This window comes from Siniperca chuatsi, linkage group LG7, assembly GCF_020085105.1.
Source record: "Siniperca chuatsi isolate FFG_IHB_CAS linkage group LG7, ASM2008510v1, whole genome shotgun sequence".
Lineage (NCBI taxonomy): Eukaryota > Metazoa > Chordata > Actinopteri > Centrarchiformes > Sinipercidae > Siniperca > Siniperca chuatsi.
The window spans coordinates 24,523,435-24,540,116 of record NC_058048.1 but is presented as its reverse complement, the minus strand read 5'-3'; the positions used below and the strand labels follow the sequence as shown (position 1 = coordinate 24,540,116).

The 16,682-nt window shown below is 38.7% G+C and overlaps 2 protein-coding genes across 9 annotated transcripts; both read left to right on the top strand.

Annotated features, from left to right (window-relative positions):
- Nucleotides 1-1,851: 1,851 nt before the first annotated feature.
- LOC122879240 (arfaptin-2-like) lies at nt 1,852-8,170 on the top strand. Of its 7 annotated transcripts, none has more exons than XM_044203134.1 (10): nt 1,852-1,992; nt 2,368-2,476; nt 3,301-3,409; nt 3,729-3,791; nt 4,361-4,447; nt 4,588-4,691; nt 5,213-5,434; nt 5,515-5,672; nt 5,790-5,964; nt 6,565-8,170. In XM_044203134.1, exons 2-10 carry the CDS (start codon nt 2,378-2,380, stop codon nt 6,718-6,720), a joined length of 1,173 nt encoding a protein of 390 aa, XP_044059069.1. In that variant the 5' UTR covers nt 1,852-1,992; nt 2,368-2,377; the 3' UTR covers nt 6,721-8,170. The 7 variants fall into 7 exon arrangements, with proteins under 7 accessions (XP_044059069.1, XP_044059070.1, XP_044059071.1 ...); XM_044203135.1 differs by having other exon boundaries at nt 1,901-2,169; nt 2,348-2,476; XM_044203136.1 differs by having other exon boundaries at nt 1,902-2,252.
- Nucleotides 8,171-10,322: 2,152 nt separating this feature from the next.
- fhdc4 (FH2 domain containing 4) lies at nt 10,323-16,540 on the top strand. 2 transcript variants are annotated; one of them, XM_044201531.1, is made up of 12 exons: nt 10,323-10,638; nt 11,237-11,636; nt 12,390-12,451; nt 13,010-13,112; nt 13,240-13,325; nt 13,412-13,512; nt 13,630-13,700; nt 13,791-13,898; nt 14,010-14,080; nt 14,172-14,289; nt 14,383-14,547; nt 14,639-16,540. In XM_044201531.1, the coding sequence occupies exons 2-12, from the start codon at nt 11,271-11,273 to the stop codon at nt 15,905-15,907; spliced, it is 2,520 nt and encodes an 839-aa protein (XP_044057466.1). In that variant the 5' UTR covers nt 10,323-10,638; nt 11,237-11,270; the 3' UTR covers nt 15,908-16,540. The 2 variants fall into 2 exon arrangements, with proteins under 2 accessions (XP_044057466.1, XP_044057465.1); XM_044201530.1 differs by having other exon boundaries at nt 11,084-11,636.
- The last annotated feature ends 142 nt before the right edge of the window (nt 16,541-16,682 follow it).

The following is a 16,682-nucleotide window of genomic DNA, read 5'->3' as shown; positions in this document are numbered from 1 at the left end:
ACTTCAACATATGAACAACCCATAAAGGCTAAGGATACAGTCACATCACATTACCGTCCTACATATATTCGCGCAGTCTCCAATTAATTTCTATAGAAGCCCGCACAATGGGACAAAAAGAAGCATGCATTTCCTGTTTCAGTGCAATCTTCAGCCAGCTTTGGCAGATTCGTAGGTCAGAGTTCACCCTTCTTCAATTTTGACTATGCGGATGTACAAGGTTGGCCAACAGAAACATTGATGTACAGTGTTTGGAAATGGAGAAGACAGGCCTGTATTCTGGTGTGTTTCATCACCATGTTTAGTTCATCATCATGCTACCAGACTGCAAACTGTAGCGTTCATACACTGTTCAAAGTTTGTGATAACTCTGGTCAATATTTATTCATTACCCGCATACATCACATCCTTTTTTGTGGCTACGTGCAGGGCTGTTGGAAGGCTATGACCGTAGGCTACCTTAAGGCCTGAGTATGTTTCAAAGTGTCACCCAACAACGTCAAAAGGCAAACGTGTCTATACCTCTTCTGAATGGCATGCGGCCATGGAGTGGCACGAGACGCGATAATAGTTCAAACGGGAATAACAGCGCATACTTTGGGACAGTCCCTTCTCAAAGGTAGCCTATTCGTGGTGTCGCACTCGTTTGTACATACAAAAAGGAATGGAAGTAGAGCTTAAGAGAGAAGATAAAATCTTGCATACTGTCTTACCGCCTTGCCTCCCACCTGGCCAATTGCAGTGTGAAGTGGGCGTAATTGCCAGATTGTCAGTTTCGGAAAGTTGGAAAAATGTTTGGATTCAGAATCCCAGTTCCAATGTTGCGTCTACATACTTCTAGATATCTTGTGAATTGGATGACTGAGAATGTTTACAGACATGTAAACATATAGCCTACATTATATGTTTCAGCGCATAGACTACCTTGTCCAACGTAATGTTCAAAAATCAATGAATTTTGGCTGGAGGATCAAAAGCAGAACACATATCATGCCAGTCAAATAGCCTTTGACATGTTGATTTTTTGATTAAGGGGAAAACATGAATAGCCCAGCTTCATCATTTGCCATTTTGTTGCCTTTGATCTTGGGGATGCAGTAGTCAAATTCAGTCATGTGCAAAAGCCTGAAAAAGAGGGAGGAGGACGATGAAGAAGCAAGAAGGGGAAAAATGTTTTCTCAACATGAGATTTTAGATGTTTGGAAAGTATGTCACTTGCAGGAAATCAGCACATCAAGGAAAATTAACAATTTTACTGTAGGAATACATTGTGGGTGGGTGTGAGGGATTGGTTCTCTGTTCAGAGCTGGAGTAATTACAGAAAAACTTCTACATTTGGAGACCATGTGCACTTCCCTTGCATCCCTGATTGAAACAAATGAGGCAAATAATTGGAAGTGTGGTCAGTTTACTAGGATGAGGTCTATGTCGAGGCCTTTCACATCTGAAAACAAACGACTGTATTTATACAGTTTGATTTCAAGAGATATTGTAATCAATGTTACGGGCAGGACGCAACAACCTTCCTTCTAATGATTATTACTCACAACATTTCAGGGACCAGCGCCTCAATGTAGTTACAGATGGAGAGTTACTGTATGTGTGACACGTCAGGTTTTCTTTTTACTAGTCAGTGGGCTGTTAGTACCATCTTCAGGAGCAGGACAGTACTGCAGTTTAAGGATAAAGCTACGTCAGCACTGCACGACGTGGAAGATGGGGAGGAGGCATGGGGCTTGACGACGATGCTACAGTGAAGGTATTATCCTTCAAAATAAGAGCATATATTCACTGTATACGCTTCCAGCCTCTCATTTGTAAAATAACACACACTAAACAGCATCGATTATACATTTTACTCGAAGTGCTTTGCGTTTAAAGCCCAGCCATGTGACTTACAAAAGAAAGAAAATTACACAAACTTTTATTTCGAAGTGATACTACTAAAGCTGTTAGCTGGCTGAATGCAGGGATTTTCTGGCTGAATTACATGTAAGCAGGCAGCGATGCAAGAACAATAATCATGGATATAGCATTGACTGAAAATTAAAGACAACGGTGCTTTCCCGTTGAAATTATTTTACATTTTAAGTCTGCTGTTTGTGCAAACAACGGCTTGTTTCGCCTTCGGACGACTGGACTTGGCTCCAATATCAGGGTTCTACAGTGGTGAGGAAGCTAGCTGTCAAGTAGTAGCCCACTAGCCAGCCACATCAGCACCGCTGCTATTAGCTAGCCACGTTAGCATCAGTGTATGCAAGCTGTTATTTGGTGACGATGTGGATTAGAAGGCTGTATGATTATCATTTTGTCAAACGACAAACGTGATACTATCTTTATGTGTCAGTGTTTGGTGCTGTCTTGCAGAGATTTCACTATGGCAGACAGTATCATGAGCAAGGCTGCTACCATGGAGATCCCCATTAACAGCAATGGAGACACAGGGACTCTGCCAGAGGATGACAGCCTGGAGCAGGTCAGTTAGTCACATTTTCTCTCACCTCACTGACATTGTCCTTCTATTAAATCTGTATTGGCATTTAGCGCTCAGTTTGTGGTTCTCTATCATTTTTCACATAACAGTAAAGTCTAGTACTAAGGCTGGTTAGGCCAACTGTTACCTAACCATGCACAGGCCTGCAGCTATGTACAGTAGCAATATACCACTGTCACCATCAATGCCTGCAACTGGGAATGATGTGTTAAGAGCATGGAGAGAGAGTAATTCTGATATTAATAGGGAAAGGATGCTTTAGTCATATGACCTTTTGCATGACAAGCAGTCAATAAAATGTGAAACTGTACTGCATCATTTTATGTCTCATTCTGGTACAGCCTGACAGGATTGAGAAAGCTGCAGTATCAGTGGTCCTACATGGATAATATGTCTGTCTTTGTGAGGAAAGTAATACTGAGGGCCACCATATTGAATAATAAAACAGCACATAAGCAATTTCTTGGTGTGGTCTCTGTGTGCAGGTTGACTTGCATCACTCAGTTTCAGTTGACAAGAAATGACAAAAAACTGCCTGGTTCCTTTTAACCAAAAAAATTAAATCCTTTTTTACGCACTCCTTGTTTCATGTTATAATTTTGGAATATAGGAAATTGTACACCTATTTATCTTGATAATAATAATAATAATAATAAAAGTTTTGAATGAAAGATATTTTAAGTTGCTAATATTTTTTGTTTTAATTGCACTGTACTGTCCCTGTACTGTAGATGATGAAACATTTGATAGTATTTCTTGCCTTCTAAACCATATGTATTACCAATATTTTGTTGTAAATCCATCAGGATTTGCAGCAGGTGATGGTGTCTGGACCCAACCTGAATGAAACCAGCATTGTCTCAGGAGGTTATGGAGGACCTGCAGGGGGCATAATTCCTACCAGCTCAATCAAAGGTACTGGTAGAAAAACTAGCTGCCATCCTTTACAGGTTTTGCTTTGTTGTTTGTTCTTCACATCATCTAGTGTTGTCAATCAGTACAAATGGCCCTGCAAATGCCCCCCCCCACACACACACACATTCTGTCTGCGATGAGCTGTGCCAGAGATCTGTCAATGTTGTTGCAATCCTTAATTCACTGAAAGAGGTTCATACTTAATGCCCCTTTTAGAAACCATACCGAGAGCTTTACCTCCTTGTATTTTGTCATGTCACTTAGAGAGCTGCTGACCTCTAGGCTCCTGGTTCATATTACAAACATCCATATCCCATAGGGCCTGCAATTCGCTTCAACCCCGAGTATCTGGACAGAAGACGAGCCCCTGCACCAGGACCAGGTGGCTGTGTATTCTGACGACCCTTTTTTGTTTTCTAAGTTAACCTTTATATGTTGGTCTGTTTTGGCCCCTTTATAAGAGGTTTTGGTATTGCTTGACCAGGGGATTGGTATGCAACCTTGCTTGTACCTCTTCAACTCACAGCCTCAGCAACAATAAACATTTTGGCAGCTTTCAAATTAGGGATGCACTAACCTGATATTATAGGGCTGTCACTTGAAATATTGTATTGCTGTCTAATAAGAATGACCTCTTTTGTACTGTGAAATGCTCTGTGGATGACTGTTTTGTCATTGCTTGGTACATACCTTTCATCCCATGAAGTCCATTTTCATCTTTTATTTCTAAATCCTTTTATTCTGCATGAGAAACCTGCATGGTAGATTATTTTAAAACCCCTTTCAATGCCAACTTATTATGTATCCTCCACCAGACAGCCTAACATCTTTCTTTCAGTCTACATACTCTGCTGTTCAGCTGCGTATCTCACTACCAAGCTTTTTTGACACACATTTCACTCCATGCCTTCTTCTCATTGTCACTCTTTATCATCACCATGCTCATTTCAGACATTCGCATGAAATCCAGGGGTGTTAGCTTGCCTAAAAGCCAATCTGCAGCCAGTCGACTTGCCCAACATACAGACCAGCATCCAGGTATCACCAGGCTCATCACCATGTCCACACTGTCCTCACTCATTGTCATGACCCATGCAATTGCTGTAAACCTCTGCCTTGTAAACTTTGATAAGATAACATGCGTTAGAATGTACATTGTTCTTTATTTTGTTTGTTAGCGTCATCAAACCATAATAGTAGTAATTCAGCAGAAGAAGTTTCTCGTGGTGTGGCAGTGGAGAAATTGGACAGTGTAAAGAAGTGGGGCATAAACACATACAAGGTATTGTACACTGTATGTAGATTCTTTGTTTTTAAAAGTTTCCAAAAGCTGATAAAATTGATATGTTAGTCCTATTCATCCCTCTTTGCATTACCCCCATAAACATGTGTATGTTATACAGCATTTGAGAGACATTTAAAATACATATGTGAAAATTTTGGGTATCCGTTGGTACCAAGTTTATCTATATTGGTCCTGTATCAGATTTATTAATATTTCCTGTATTACCCTGTATTATTACTCTCTCTCTCTCTCTCTCTCTCTCTCTCTCTCTCTCTCTCTCTCTCTCTATATATATATATATATATATATATATATATATATATATATATATATATATATATATATATATATATATATATATATATAATATAATATAATATAATTCTCTTGTTTTTGTCAAAAAATGTGACTACTTACACATGTGTTTTTAGTTGACATGACTACATGTTTTTGTACTACCTTCATCAGATTTTCTTTTGCTGGGTTTAATGTAATCTCTGTCCATATCCACTATGCAGTGCACGAAGCAGATGTTCTCAGAGAGGTTTGGACGAGGTTCACGAACAGTAGACCTGGAACTGGAGGCTCAGATTGACGTGTTAAGAGACACCAAGAACAAGTATGAAAACATTCTAAGACTGGCTACTGCACTCACCAATCATTTTCAAAGCATGGTGCAGACACAACAGGCTTTAGGAGACACCTTCACCGACCTCAGCCAGAAGTCCCCAGAGTTGCAGGTACGGTATTGCCAAAGCTCCCCTGTGTGATGTGACATGGAAATGAAGTTAGCAGGTAAAACGTCTGTGTTTCTCTGCAGGACGAGTTTGGGTATAATGCAGAAACACAAAAGTTGTTGTGTAAGAATGGTGAGGCTCTGCTCGGTGCCATCAACTTCTTTGTGTCCAGTGTCAACACCCTGGTCAACAAAACAATGGAGGATACTTTGATGACCATTAAGCATTATGAAAATGCAAGGTACAGTAACAAATCCTGACATCCTGTTTAGGAGTTGAGGAATATAATCAGAATTCCTGTAGGGTGATTACCTGGAAAATGAGAGCCTGTGACAGCCATAATTGTTTTTGCATGCAGACTTGAGTTTGATGCCTATCGTTCTGATCTGGAGGAGCTGAGTCTGGGACCTAGGGATGCAGCTACCATGGTCCGCATTGAGATGGCTCAGCATGAGTACCAGATCCACAGAGACAAATATGAAAGGCTGCGTAGTGATGTCACAATCAAGCTCAAATTCTTAGAGGAAAACAAGGTTTGTAGTTTACAATGTTCTTTTTTCTTTGAAATGAAAAAGAGTAACTTGACACCTCCTGAAATCTTGTTTTTGCTGATCTCCAGTGGTTTAACTTTTCACCTTGCTGCAGTGACCCCATGACATCTCTATTTGGTGTGGTTACAAGTGCAACAGTGCACACTTTTGACAGCATCCACCACAAGCATCAGTGATGCTGGGTGTGGTCAGAGGTGAATCAGGCTTGAAATTGTCAATGAGTGAGGGCAATAAAACACTGCTTTTTTTGCCTGGTGTTAGGTTAATCCTTAAAAAAACACCCGTTCAGAATTGCTTTTGGATAGCATTCTGAATGCACCTTCTTCTTTGCTGTTATGCATCTATTAAGCTGGCCTAAAGGAAGCAGGCAGAATTCTTCATGCACAGACGCAAGCATATTCATGCTGTAGATAATCACAGTCGAGAAAGAGAATTTTGTCAAATTAAACACACACCAATGATCCACACTGTCAAAAACATCTGTTTTATTTAAAAGTCTGTTTTATTTTGGCAGTTGTTGCCAAATAAACACTTGAAACTATGTTTGTAATGGAAGAATTTCCCTTTAATTTTTTTCCCTAGGTGAAGGTAATGCACAAGCAGCTGCTTCTCTTCCACAATGCTATCTCAGCTTACTTTGCTGGCAACCAGCAGCAGTTGGAACAAACTCTAATACAGTTCAATGTAAAGTTAAAGCCCCCAGGATCAGACAAGCCATCCTGGCTGGAGGAGCAGTAAAGAGCACTCAGAGTTCAGCTGTTTGAGATGTACAGTGACATGCTGGTCAGTGAAGAACTTGACATTGTGGTTTTGGACAAGAATTAAATGCATAAAGGAGTATATCGTAGGATCAGTAGCTGCCAGTGATAAAGAAAAACATGAGATATCTCTTTTGTAATGTTTTTCAGCATCACTTATTACATAGATGGAACAACAATTTCAGTTGTATTTAGAATTGTTTTGTTAAGTCACAAAATGACCTTTTGTTACTTTCTTATTCTTTAGGTAGCACAATCATTTACATGGATATCACTTCTTATTTATGTACAGTATAGTCTACTATTGTGGAAATACACCTTGGCAGTTTTGCACATGCATTATTTTGTTGTTTTTTAATGTTGTCTAAAGCATTATCTTTAATATTTCAGAGTATATCACATGGGAGGAATTCCACAAATCAAATTAGCAAGTTAGTGGAATAATGTTAAAAATGTTATGAAATATCCTCTGAAATTGTATTTATTTTTCTTGAGTATGCATGACTGAACCATTTTCTTCAAATTTAGTTTTACAGATTTAAATAAAAAAAAATCAGGATATAGCATAATTTTTAAAGTTATCCCACTATGTTCCTAATATTGCTTTATGGAATACTTGCCTGAATGGTCAGTTCATGGTTTACATGCATAGAAGGGAAAATATATATAATGAATATAGTGATTTTCTCAAACCTAATATACAATCCATAATTAGTTTGGTCTCCTAAATTTTGGGTACATTCAGATATGTCCTTATGAATCCAGCACAGTTACAAGTATTTGTCTTGTTTACTCCACAATTTACACATGGAAACAAGCCTCAAAAACAGATGTAACACACATGTTTAGCAGTAAATCAGTATCAATCTATATATTGGATGCTTCGATGATAAATATAAACATCTCAAGTATCAAAGAAATCAAAATGAAAATGCAACACATAGGCAGTGGTGGATTAACTGTGGTCCAATAGGAGGCACCAGTGTGCAAAAAAAAAAACAGCCTTTGAGACTCATTCTTGAAGTTTCAAATTTTAAAACACAAAAAATAAATGGGGATACTGGATACATGTGAAATCACATGCACTCTAGGTTACAATACAAGTTTCAGTGTCTCTTCAAGGACAGAATGTATGAGTACGTTTTTCTTATTTTTTATTTATTTACCAATCTGTAACATAACATTGTATGTTATGTACATTTCATTTAAGTTCTAGTCAGCTGATTGTCTTTGTCTTGTTCTGCATATCCAATAAAATGTGCTGGATGTTTTGTTTCACTTAACTGAGCAGTTGACACAGATCTGTTAGTTTGATAGGGGAAGCTCTCAGATTATGTAAAGAAAACTCACAATATATGTAATATGTATATCACCAATATGTATGTCACCATTAATTATGTACATGATAATACAATCTAATATATCTCTAACATGCTTTCCATGACTTTTTATCTTATTTCATAATCATCAAATTATACTTTCATTACTTGAAGCTGTAGTTCAAGTTACTTTAGCAAGGCACATTGAAGCACATTGATCACTAAATAGAAAAAAAGTAAAACTAAACAGTTTTGTGATTTTTGGCAGCAATTTCTTGTTTTTGCTGCTGTTGTAAACACTAACTTATTTTTTGCGTGAGATGATTAGTCTCCTTGGTAATAGAAGTCATCTTCAAAGTTCACCCACTAAAAATACCCAGTGAAATTAAGTTAGTCTTAAAGATTGAGTTTCTATGTAAATTACACCTATTCACACCTAACTAATTTAACTGATTCCTTTATTCCAGCAGTGTTGACAAACTTCTGAAGTAAAAAAGAACTTTAAACAATATCAGAAAACATTACAGACTTATTCTTAGCTGTTGCCCATACAGTTAGGACAGATACGCATCACATCCTGTGGCCTACTGTATGTATTTACTGTATTTAATTTTGTGTATCTTGTTTCCCTCACTGATTTAGTTTCAAGCATTTTATGTACATACTTATATGTAATATATATAAAATATGTATGGCACCATCAATTATGTACATAACAATACAGTGAATGGGAACGACAAAATAGTAAATGGGAATACGAGATACATGTGAAACCACATACGTTCTAGGTTACAATACAGGTTTCAGTATCTCTTCAAGGACTGCATGTTAGTGTGAGTACATTTTTTTATTTTGTGTTACTCTGTAGGTCTACTGATGTTGACTTAAGTGGACTTGAGGGATGTTGAATAAGGTTAGACTAGTTTGGCCTGATGTTATTTTCACAGGGCAACTAACAGTAGCTTAAACAAGCCGGATGTGTTCTTTGTGTAGGTGTGTGCAGCTGGTAAAACCTAACAAGGCAATACAAAACTGCACTGCAAAATCGTAAACATGTTCTCATGTTGCTCTCAGATCAAAAGCAGAATATCAGATTAAAACACAGAAATGATTCTGTATGCACATCCCTAATCTCCTCTCTTGTTAAACTGCACTTTAATAAGAGTCTGAGTTTTAAACTTATCTTAAAATGACACACAGCTGGTGTGGTCACACACGTGATCTGACTATGTTAAGTAGTGAATTTAATCCTTATCACTCCCTTCAGTCTTCTCTGAATAGATGTATGCAACCAAAAATGTTAACATTCCTGGAGACTTCCCAGTTAAAATTATTTTTACTTTCAAGGCTCATTGGCAGGGAAAAGCAAATAAAAGTGAAATTTTTTATTCTTGGTAAAGAAAAAGTTGCAGTGGCCTAATTATATTTACATAGTGGTTTTGTATGTGAAACGTTTTTAAAAGGAGCGGAGAACAGCTAGTTCTTCACTATTGTTGCAACTTGCAAGACACACATTAATCTTAAAGTCAAGGAATCTTAACATATGTAAGGTTTAAAATTGCCTGCCCTTGCAATACTTTGGACATAGCTGATTTTACAAAATATCTGACTTAAAATAAGGCACATATTTCTTCCAGACATTTTTATAGAAAAATAAGATGAAGTTACTTAGGAAAAAGAGCTTTTGAGAATTTGCACAATTGGGCAAGAGATCCCTCATTCTCCTTTTGGTGTACTAGAGATGAGGAGCAGTAAATCTAGATGAAACTGTTTCTTGAGTTTCCCTCAGTAGGCTATTTGATAGTAGAGAGTCAAATGATTTGCATACAAATGTGTATTTAGGGTATTACATCTATCATTCTAAGGGCTTATCATTTTTGGGACAGAGTTGAAGTGCTTGCTGCTAAACACAACACAGCAAACAGTTAAAGGCTGACCACCAGCCCCCTTTAAAAAAAAATGACATTGTGTGAGCTGGTGAAATGGCTTAATGTTTAACCAAAGTCGCCTATATAGTCTGTTTTAACTTTTTACTCATTTATCCGCTTGCCAATTGATTTATTTTTGCTGACAAAACAAAAAATGAGGCAATCCAGCACACCAGCTCTAAAAATGATCAGTGATTTTTAACGGTATAATGTTCTGCTTTACTTGGGCTAGTGGTAAAAGCCTGGCATACTACAAACACCTTTGAGAAATCAATTTTCTTTCCCTATCAGTCAGGAGGTTAATCACGTTGGAGGAGTCTATAAATCCAGTGGACTGTTCACATATGATCATGACAGCTGGACACAAAACACAGCGCAGCCACAAACTCCAGCCAACATGCCAAAATAACGTCAGTATAAATCCCAGAGTTCTTGGGAAGGTAGTTGTTGGGAAGGTGTGGGCTGCCATGGACGTAAATGAGTTACCTGGGCGTGTCGTTTACGCGCAGGTAGTTTCGACACTCTTTTCTTGCGCTATCCAGGTTGTTGTCACTCTTTACTGTTGATGGTGAAGTTTCAAGAAAACGACGAGGGATAAGACAGAGAACAAGGAAACAAGGATAATGGAGCAGCAGCTGAATCAAAAACAAAGTAAGTTGTCCTTTTACCACCTGATAATAATGTTAGTAGGCCTATATTAGCGAACATTGTAACGAATGGTGGTTTTAGTAGTTTATAGATTAAGGTGGGTATGGTTAGCTGGATGCAGAATAAAGCTACAATTTATCCTTTATTATATAAAATTATGTATTTTTTACATAATGTTTTTGCCAAATAAGCTTCTTGAGTAACTAACTCAATCAACTGGACTGAATGTAACATGCTCAATAGCTACTTCTTTATAGTAGCCTACCTCCTAAAGGGCCAGTAATAATCCCATCACAACTTGAGTATTGTGATAGATTTGGAGTAACCTCAGTATTATAATTCAAAAGTTTATGTTAGATTATTATAATGCTTTTCATAAGTTTTGACAACCCTTAACAGCACTATAAGGGTTTTGGTAACTGTCCCCACCCTGTTCTCTTTCTTTCAGTCTGAATGCATCATCGTAACTGACAAGATTTCCCTCCAGCACAACAGCTGCAGCACAGTCCTATAAAAACTGTGATTTAGAACATCTTATATTTCACTGTAAATTCTTTATTGGCTTTAATCCTGCCTGTATGTATGACTGCGACCATGACAGCATCCCAAAACTGCTGAGAGCTCCTTGCCAAAAGATGCAACCAGGAGGTCCTCCAGCTCCACCACCTCCGCCACCACCACCTCCACCTCCTCCGCCACCTCCACCTCCTCCGCCACCTCCAGCCCCTGGCCTCCCTCCACCCCTTCATGGCGCAGGCCTCATTGCCAAGGGGGTGCTTCGCAGCTCCAGGATGCGCAATTTCAATTGGGAAACCCTTCCCAAACACAGCGTGATAGGAAAGCACAACATCTGGACAGCAGATAAGACTGATGGGGAATATGAGCTGGACACTGATCACATGGAGGAACTGTTCAGCCGCAAGCAGGTTCAGCAACAAGTCAAGGCCCTGAACCGCCAGAGTCTGAGGGGCCTGCCAACTGCTGCCTCAGGAGGGGAAATGGTGAGTACAACCAACCATAGGATACAGGCGTCACACTTTGCTGAATCAGAGTGACACTTTAACCCCAAGGGTTTGTAGCAATATATTTGAAATGTTTGGTATTTTTTGTTGTGTAATGCTGATATATGGAGAAGTTCTTTTGACCTGGATTGATTATTTTTTCTAGACGTGCAGTTAAGATAAATAGGAAACCTTCTTACAATGTTTCACCTGTCTAAAACCTCAATAAAATCACTCAATACAAGGGTGGAGTCTCACTATTCTTCATATCTGTTTGCTAAAGGAAGATATAATTGTGTCCTCATACAGCACTATTCTGTATAGCAGCCTACTGTGCTTTGTATTCAAGCTACTGTATATAATAATCTGCATTTTTTGTCATTAATTTAAAGGCAGGTCTCAAAACATATCTTTTTGCTATATCTATTTGTAACCTTCACTGTCATGTCTTTTGTAGATCAATAGAGGTTGTTTGTCTAACAAAAATTGGTTAAAATCTGTAACTAAACTTACACTTTAACCTATGTCCCATTTTCCAAGAGAGACACTGAGAAAATGTATTACTGATGCAAAATGGTATCTTTGCCCTGATTGTTCAATACAATCAACCTAAAGAATTTTTAACCTTTGGAATCAACTGTCTGTTTGGAAAGCTGAGGTATCTGTGATACAAAAGACACTACTCAAGCCAATTGTGAAATTATCTTCTGACAAGCTGATTATATCCAGGTTTGTGTCTGTTTCCACTCCCAGGTTTCCATCCTCAACTCCAAGAGGAGCATGAACATTGGAATTTTCCTAAAGCAATTCAAACGGTGAGTCAGTAGTAGTACTCTTAAGGTGTTTTTGACAACATGGGATGAGGCAGACAGATTAAACTGCAACATGGCTGCGTCATGTTCACAAACCTTTGAAAGCCAACATGTCCTGGCAGGTCTGATCTACACTGTTCTACAGCTCCAACAGGTTACCTCTGTGTGGTAACCCTCAGATCAATTCTTGAGTTCTATTGTAAATGTGTTGCCTAAGGCTATTTGGCTTATACAACAGCTCTAACAGGAAATGGAAAAAATACTATAATGACTGCCTCAAACATTAGCACGCAAACTGAAAAAATATTGAACATGTTTTTTGTCTAAGGATATTACATCATTCTAATGTTGTGTACAGTGTTTTTCGGAGGACTGACATCAGAAGTGTTGCTATTTCGCAAAGCTATTTGAGCAGGAAGAGGCTTGTTGGTGTCAGCAGCCCAACTTTGTGTGGTATTAACATAGACAAACACTGACGAAGTCCCAACCCTAAACAACAAATTCAAGATAATTGGTGACTAAAGATCTGAACCCTATCTGTCTCTCCACCTCCCTCCACAGGCCTGTAAAAGACATGATTGAAGAAATTAAATCAGGAAGTAGTCTAAGTTTTGCTTCTGGAAAACTGAGAGAGCTGTGCAAGCTGCTGCCAGATGAAGGGGAGGTACTTGTGATGGATGCTTCTATTTTTTTAATATGTTTACAGCCTTGTTGTTTGTCATTTTACCTTAAAAACACAACCTGGTTTTAAGATTTGTGTGCTTTCTCTTTGGCTCTTTCAATAAATACAGGAGAAGCAGCTGGTCAGTTTTAAGGGCGACCACTCCGCTCTCCCTGAAGCAGATCTGTTTATGCTAATGTTGGTAAAGATTCCAAGGTGAGCTACCTGAATGTAATTCCATGTATTGCAAATGTTAAATGTCAATGGTACTTTACTAATGATGGAAGCCTTGTTTCTGTTAGTTACGAAGAGCGTCTCAGAGGCTTGGTTCTCAAAGAGGAATTCTTCCCCCACATGGATGAAATAAAAGAATTTATTGGCACTTTGATAGCTGCTGGAAAGGGTATTGTTGGTTTTCCTGGATTTTAAATAGATAAGACCCATGACAGATTTTGAACAAAAGTGAACAGAGGTGTAAACCCATTTAGACTTATAATTCACTATGTGTGTCTTCTTTTAGAGCTGTTGGAGTCTGATCATCTCCATTCTGTCATTCGCCTGGTTCTGAAGACTGGAAATTACATGAATGCTGTGAGTATATAAAATGTGATAGTGGAGCCTTGGATGACTTTCGTTTGTGTTTGTGCATCTCTGAGTCTCATTTTATTTATTTGATCACAGGGTGGCTATGCAGGCAGTGCAGTTGGCTTCCGAATGGCTTCTCTGTTGAAGTTAGTGGACACCAAAGCAAACAAACCTGGAATGAATCTTATGCATTATGTCGTGATGGCAAGTAGCTTTTATTACTTTGATCTGATTGCAATGTACATTCAGTTTTTCTGTATTTAATGATATGTTTGTGAAATGTGATTTTTATACAAACTTTCATATTTACCACAGCAAGCTCAGAAGGCAGACATGGCCCTGCTTAAATTTCCAGAACAACTCAAACACATTGAAGCTGCAGCAAGGTAAACAATCTCTTTTAAAGGCACTCAGCATATTTTAACCTTCTTTCTATTTGCTATACGATCAGAATTGATCTTTTTTTCATTCTTTTAGAATAAATAAAGGTGACATTGAAGCAGAGTTTGAAAGGCAGTTAAAGAAAGTACAAGATGGCAAAGCAGACACTTTGAAGCAGGAAGACCTAAAAGCACAGATGGGGGATTTTCTAAAGGTGAGGAAGCCTTTTGTTGGGGAATTCAGCCCCGTTTGTGTACATTTCAATAGTGATTACATGTTCTAATGTTTTGATTTGGGCTCCATTTAGGAGGCTGAGGTCTGCTTGGCAGAAATGGAGAGTGATCTTCAGGAATTGCAGTCAGTGAGTGACTCTGTGGCAGAGTACTTCTGTGAAGACCCAAACAAGTTCAAACTGGAGGAGTGTTGCTCCATTTTCAACTCCTTTTGTGAGAAATTTATGCGAGCCATGCAGGTAAGCCTGTGTACTGACACGTTTTCCTTAGCTGAGGTAAAAACAAAAAAAAACAAAAAAAAAAACATCCGATAATTGTGATTTTCTGCAGGAAAACAATACTCGAGAAGTGTCAGAGGTGCAGCGGAGACACAGAGACAGATTGCAGAGTGCTGCCAAGCGCAGGTCCACAGCTACCTGCTCCAGTAGAGATAAGGAAATGGATGGCATTGCATTAGAGTCCGTACTACAGAACTTTCTTACCAATCGTGTCTCTCGGAGGAGACTCGGAACGCCCTCATCCTCTCATGGAAGCCCAACAAGTGGCAGCCCCAACAACAGAAGCCTATCAGAAATTACTTCTCAGGCAAACCTCCCTAATGAAAATCAAAAGGGAGGAGGCTCTTTTAGAATTGAGGATATCGGCAGAAAAGATTGGAATTCAGCAGCTGAACTTACAGAGAACTCTTTACAAAAGAAAGCCCAGTCTAATAGTGAGGACAACAAGTCAGAAGGTGGCATTCCTCATGAAGAAGAGATGAAAAGTTCCAGAAAAGAGGAATCTAGAGGTTTTACACACCCAGCCAATGGGACCACCAGCATTTCCTCCTCAGGCAGATCTTTCTCAGCCATCACTGATGATAATGAGGAAGATCTACAAGACAATAATGAGGAGGAGGCCCAAAAGTTGCGTGAAGCATCTAAAAAAGTTTTGCGCTTTCAGAACAGCCGTACCAGTGTCTCATCTGGGGACTATTCTCTGGAAAATCAGAAATCTCCTGGTGCAAGTACCATCTTGCCTCGACAACGCACCTTTGATGAGGACACTGAGAGGTATCCTGGAGACCCAACCAATGAGGATTTAGTTAGATTTTTGCTCAATCCCCACTCCTTGTCAAAACGTAATCTTGGCCGCCGCTATACACTACCTACCAAAGTCCCTAAAACTGAGGAAGAGGATGATAATCTGTGGGCTCAGCCCCCAGTCAGAACTCCTAATTCTGCAGCAGGAGAAACAGGGACACCAGCAGAGGGTGCTGGACACAATCCCTCAAAACAAGTGTTTGACTTTACTGACATATCTCACAACTTTAATAAATCTGGTGCTCAAGATCAGAATTCTCCATCAGCAGAAAAGAAAAGCAAGAAAAATGTTTCTGTAACCCATGTTCCAGAAGAGCTTGGGGAGCAAAACCAAGAGGGCAAATCAGTAGAGCCCACAGGCAACCACTTGCAGAGGAATAGTGAAAATATTCCCTTGAAGAGTACATGGATTAAGACTGAAACCTCTGGACTATTTTTTAGCTTTTTAAAACGCCTTGGAGATAAACTGCCGAACAGCAAGGAAACTGTCCAAAAGGGCACAGATTCTGGTGTATAGGTTTGAAAGATATACAATTTAAAGTCAGGGAAGCACACATAACTTTAATATTACTTGTAATTAACTCATCATGGTGATGATGTAGTTTTATTTTTAATGTTACTTTTGTAAATTGATAATGAGGCTGTAAAGAGATGGAGAGAAGTTTCTAGGAAATGAGGTTGTAAAGAGATGGAAAGAAGGTTCTAGGAAAGTGGTTGAAGAATGTTTTTGATGAGGAAAGGCAGTTGCGTATGTTGTACCACTAGATGGGAGAATCTAACAGTAACATGGTAAACTGTTGCTCAGAAAATAGGGCTGTTGTTGATTTCCAGGAAATCTGTACATTGTCTAGTAAACAAAAAAACGATGGACACACTCACTGTAAAAAAAAATCCTAATTTTATTTATCTGTGCATAATAATATTCCCTTGACAATACTTGACAGTATGGCATTGTCCTCATCAGTAGGATAAATGGGTTAATATTTACAGTGTGTGTTCTTTGTCTGGATTAAAATGTACAACCTTACAGAATGTATTGAGAAAGTAAATGAATGTTGAGTGTGAGACAGCATAGAGAAATCAAACTGCATGTAAAATCTTGGTTTGATTGTTATTTTTGATACTTTGATAAATGACTACTTATACTGTATACATGTATGGTTGAATTCAATTTTGTTATTTTTTGCTGTTTTACAGTAGTGAATTTTGCCTCTTTGTTTTTCTCCTCTGTTGTCACAGAATCACATCAAAGAGGCTGGGGAAACTTTTAGGGTCCCACTCAATTCAGCCAT

Bases quoted from the DNA above. Each gene is read 5' to 3' on its own strand.
- fhdc4 (XM_044201530.1), top strand. From the start codon at position 11,214: ATGTATGACTGCGACCATGACAGCATCCCAAAACTGCTGAGAGCTCCT. The intron at 13,513-13,629 runs GTATTGTTGGTT...GTCTTCTTTTAG, and splicing joins TTTGATAGCTGCTGGAAAGG to AGCTGTTGGAGTCTGATCAT. The intron at 14,290-14,382 runs GTGAGGAAGCCT...GGCTCCATTTAG, and splicing joins AGATGGGGGATTTTCTAAAG to GAGGCTGAGGTCTGCTTGGC.
- LOC122879240 (XM_044203134.1), top strand. From the start codon at position 2,378: ATGGCAGACAGTATCATGAGCAAGGCTGCTACCATGGAGATCCCCATT. The intron at 3,410-3,728 runs GTACTGGTAGAA...CATATCCCATAG, and splicing joins TCCTACCAGCTCAATCAAAG to GGCCTGCAATTCGCTTCAAC. The intron at 5,965-6,564 runs GTTTGTAGTTTA...TTTTTTCCCTAG, and splicing joins AATTCTTAGAGGAAAACAAG to GTGAAGGTAATGCACAAGCA.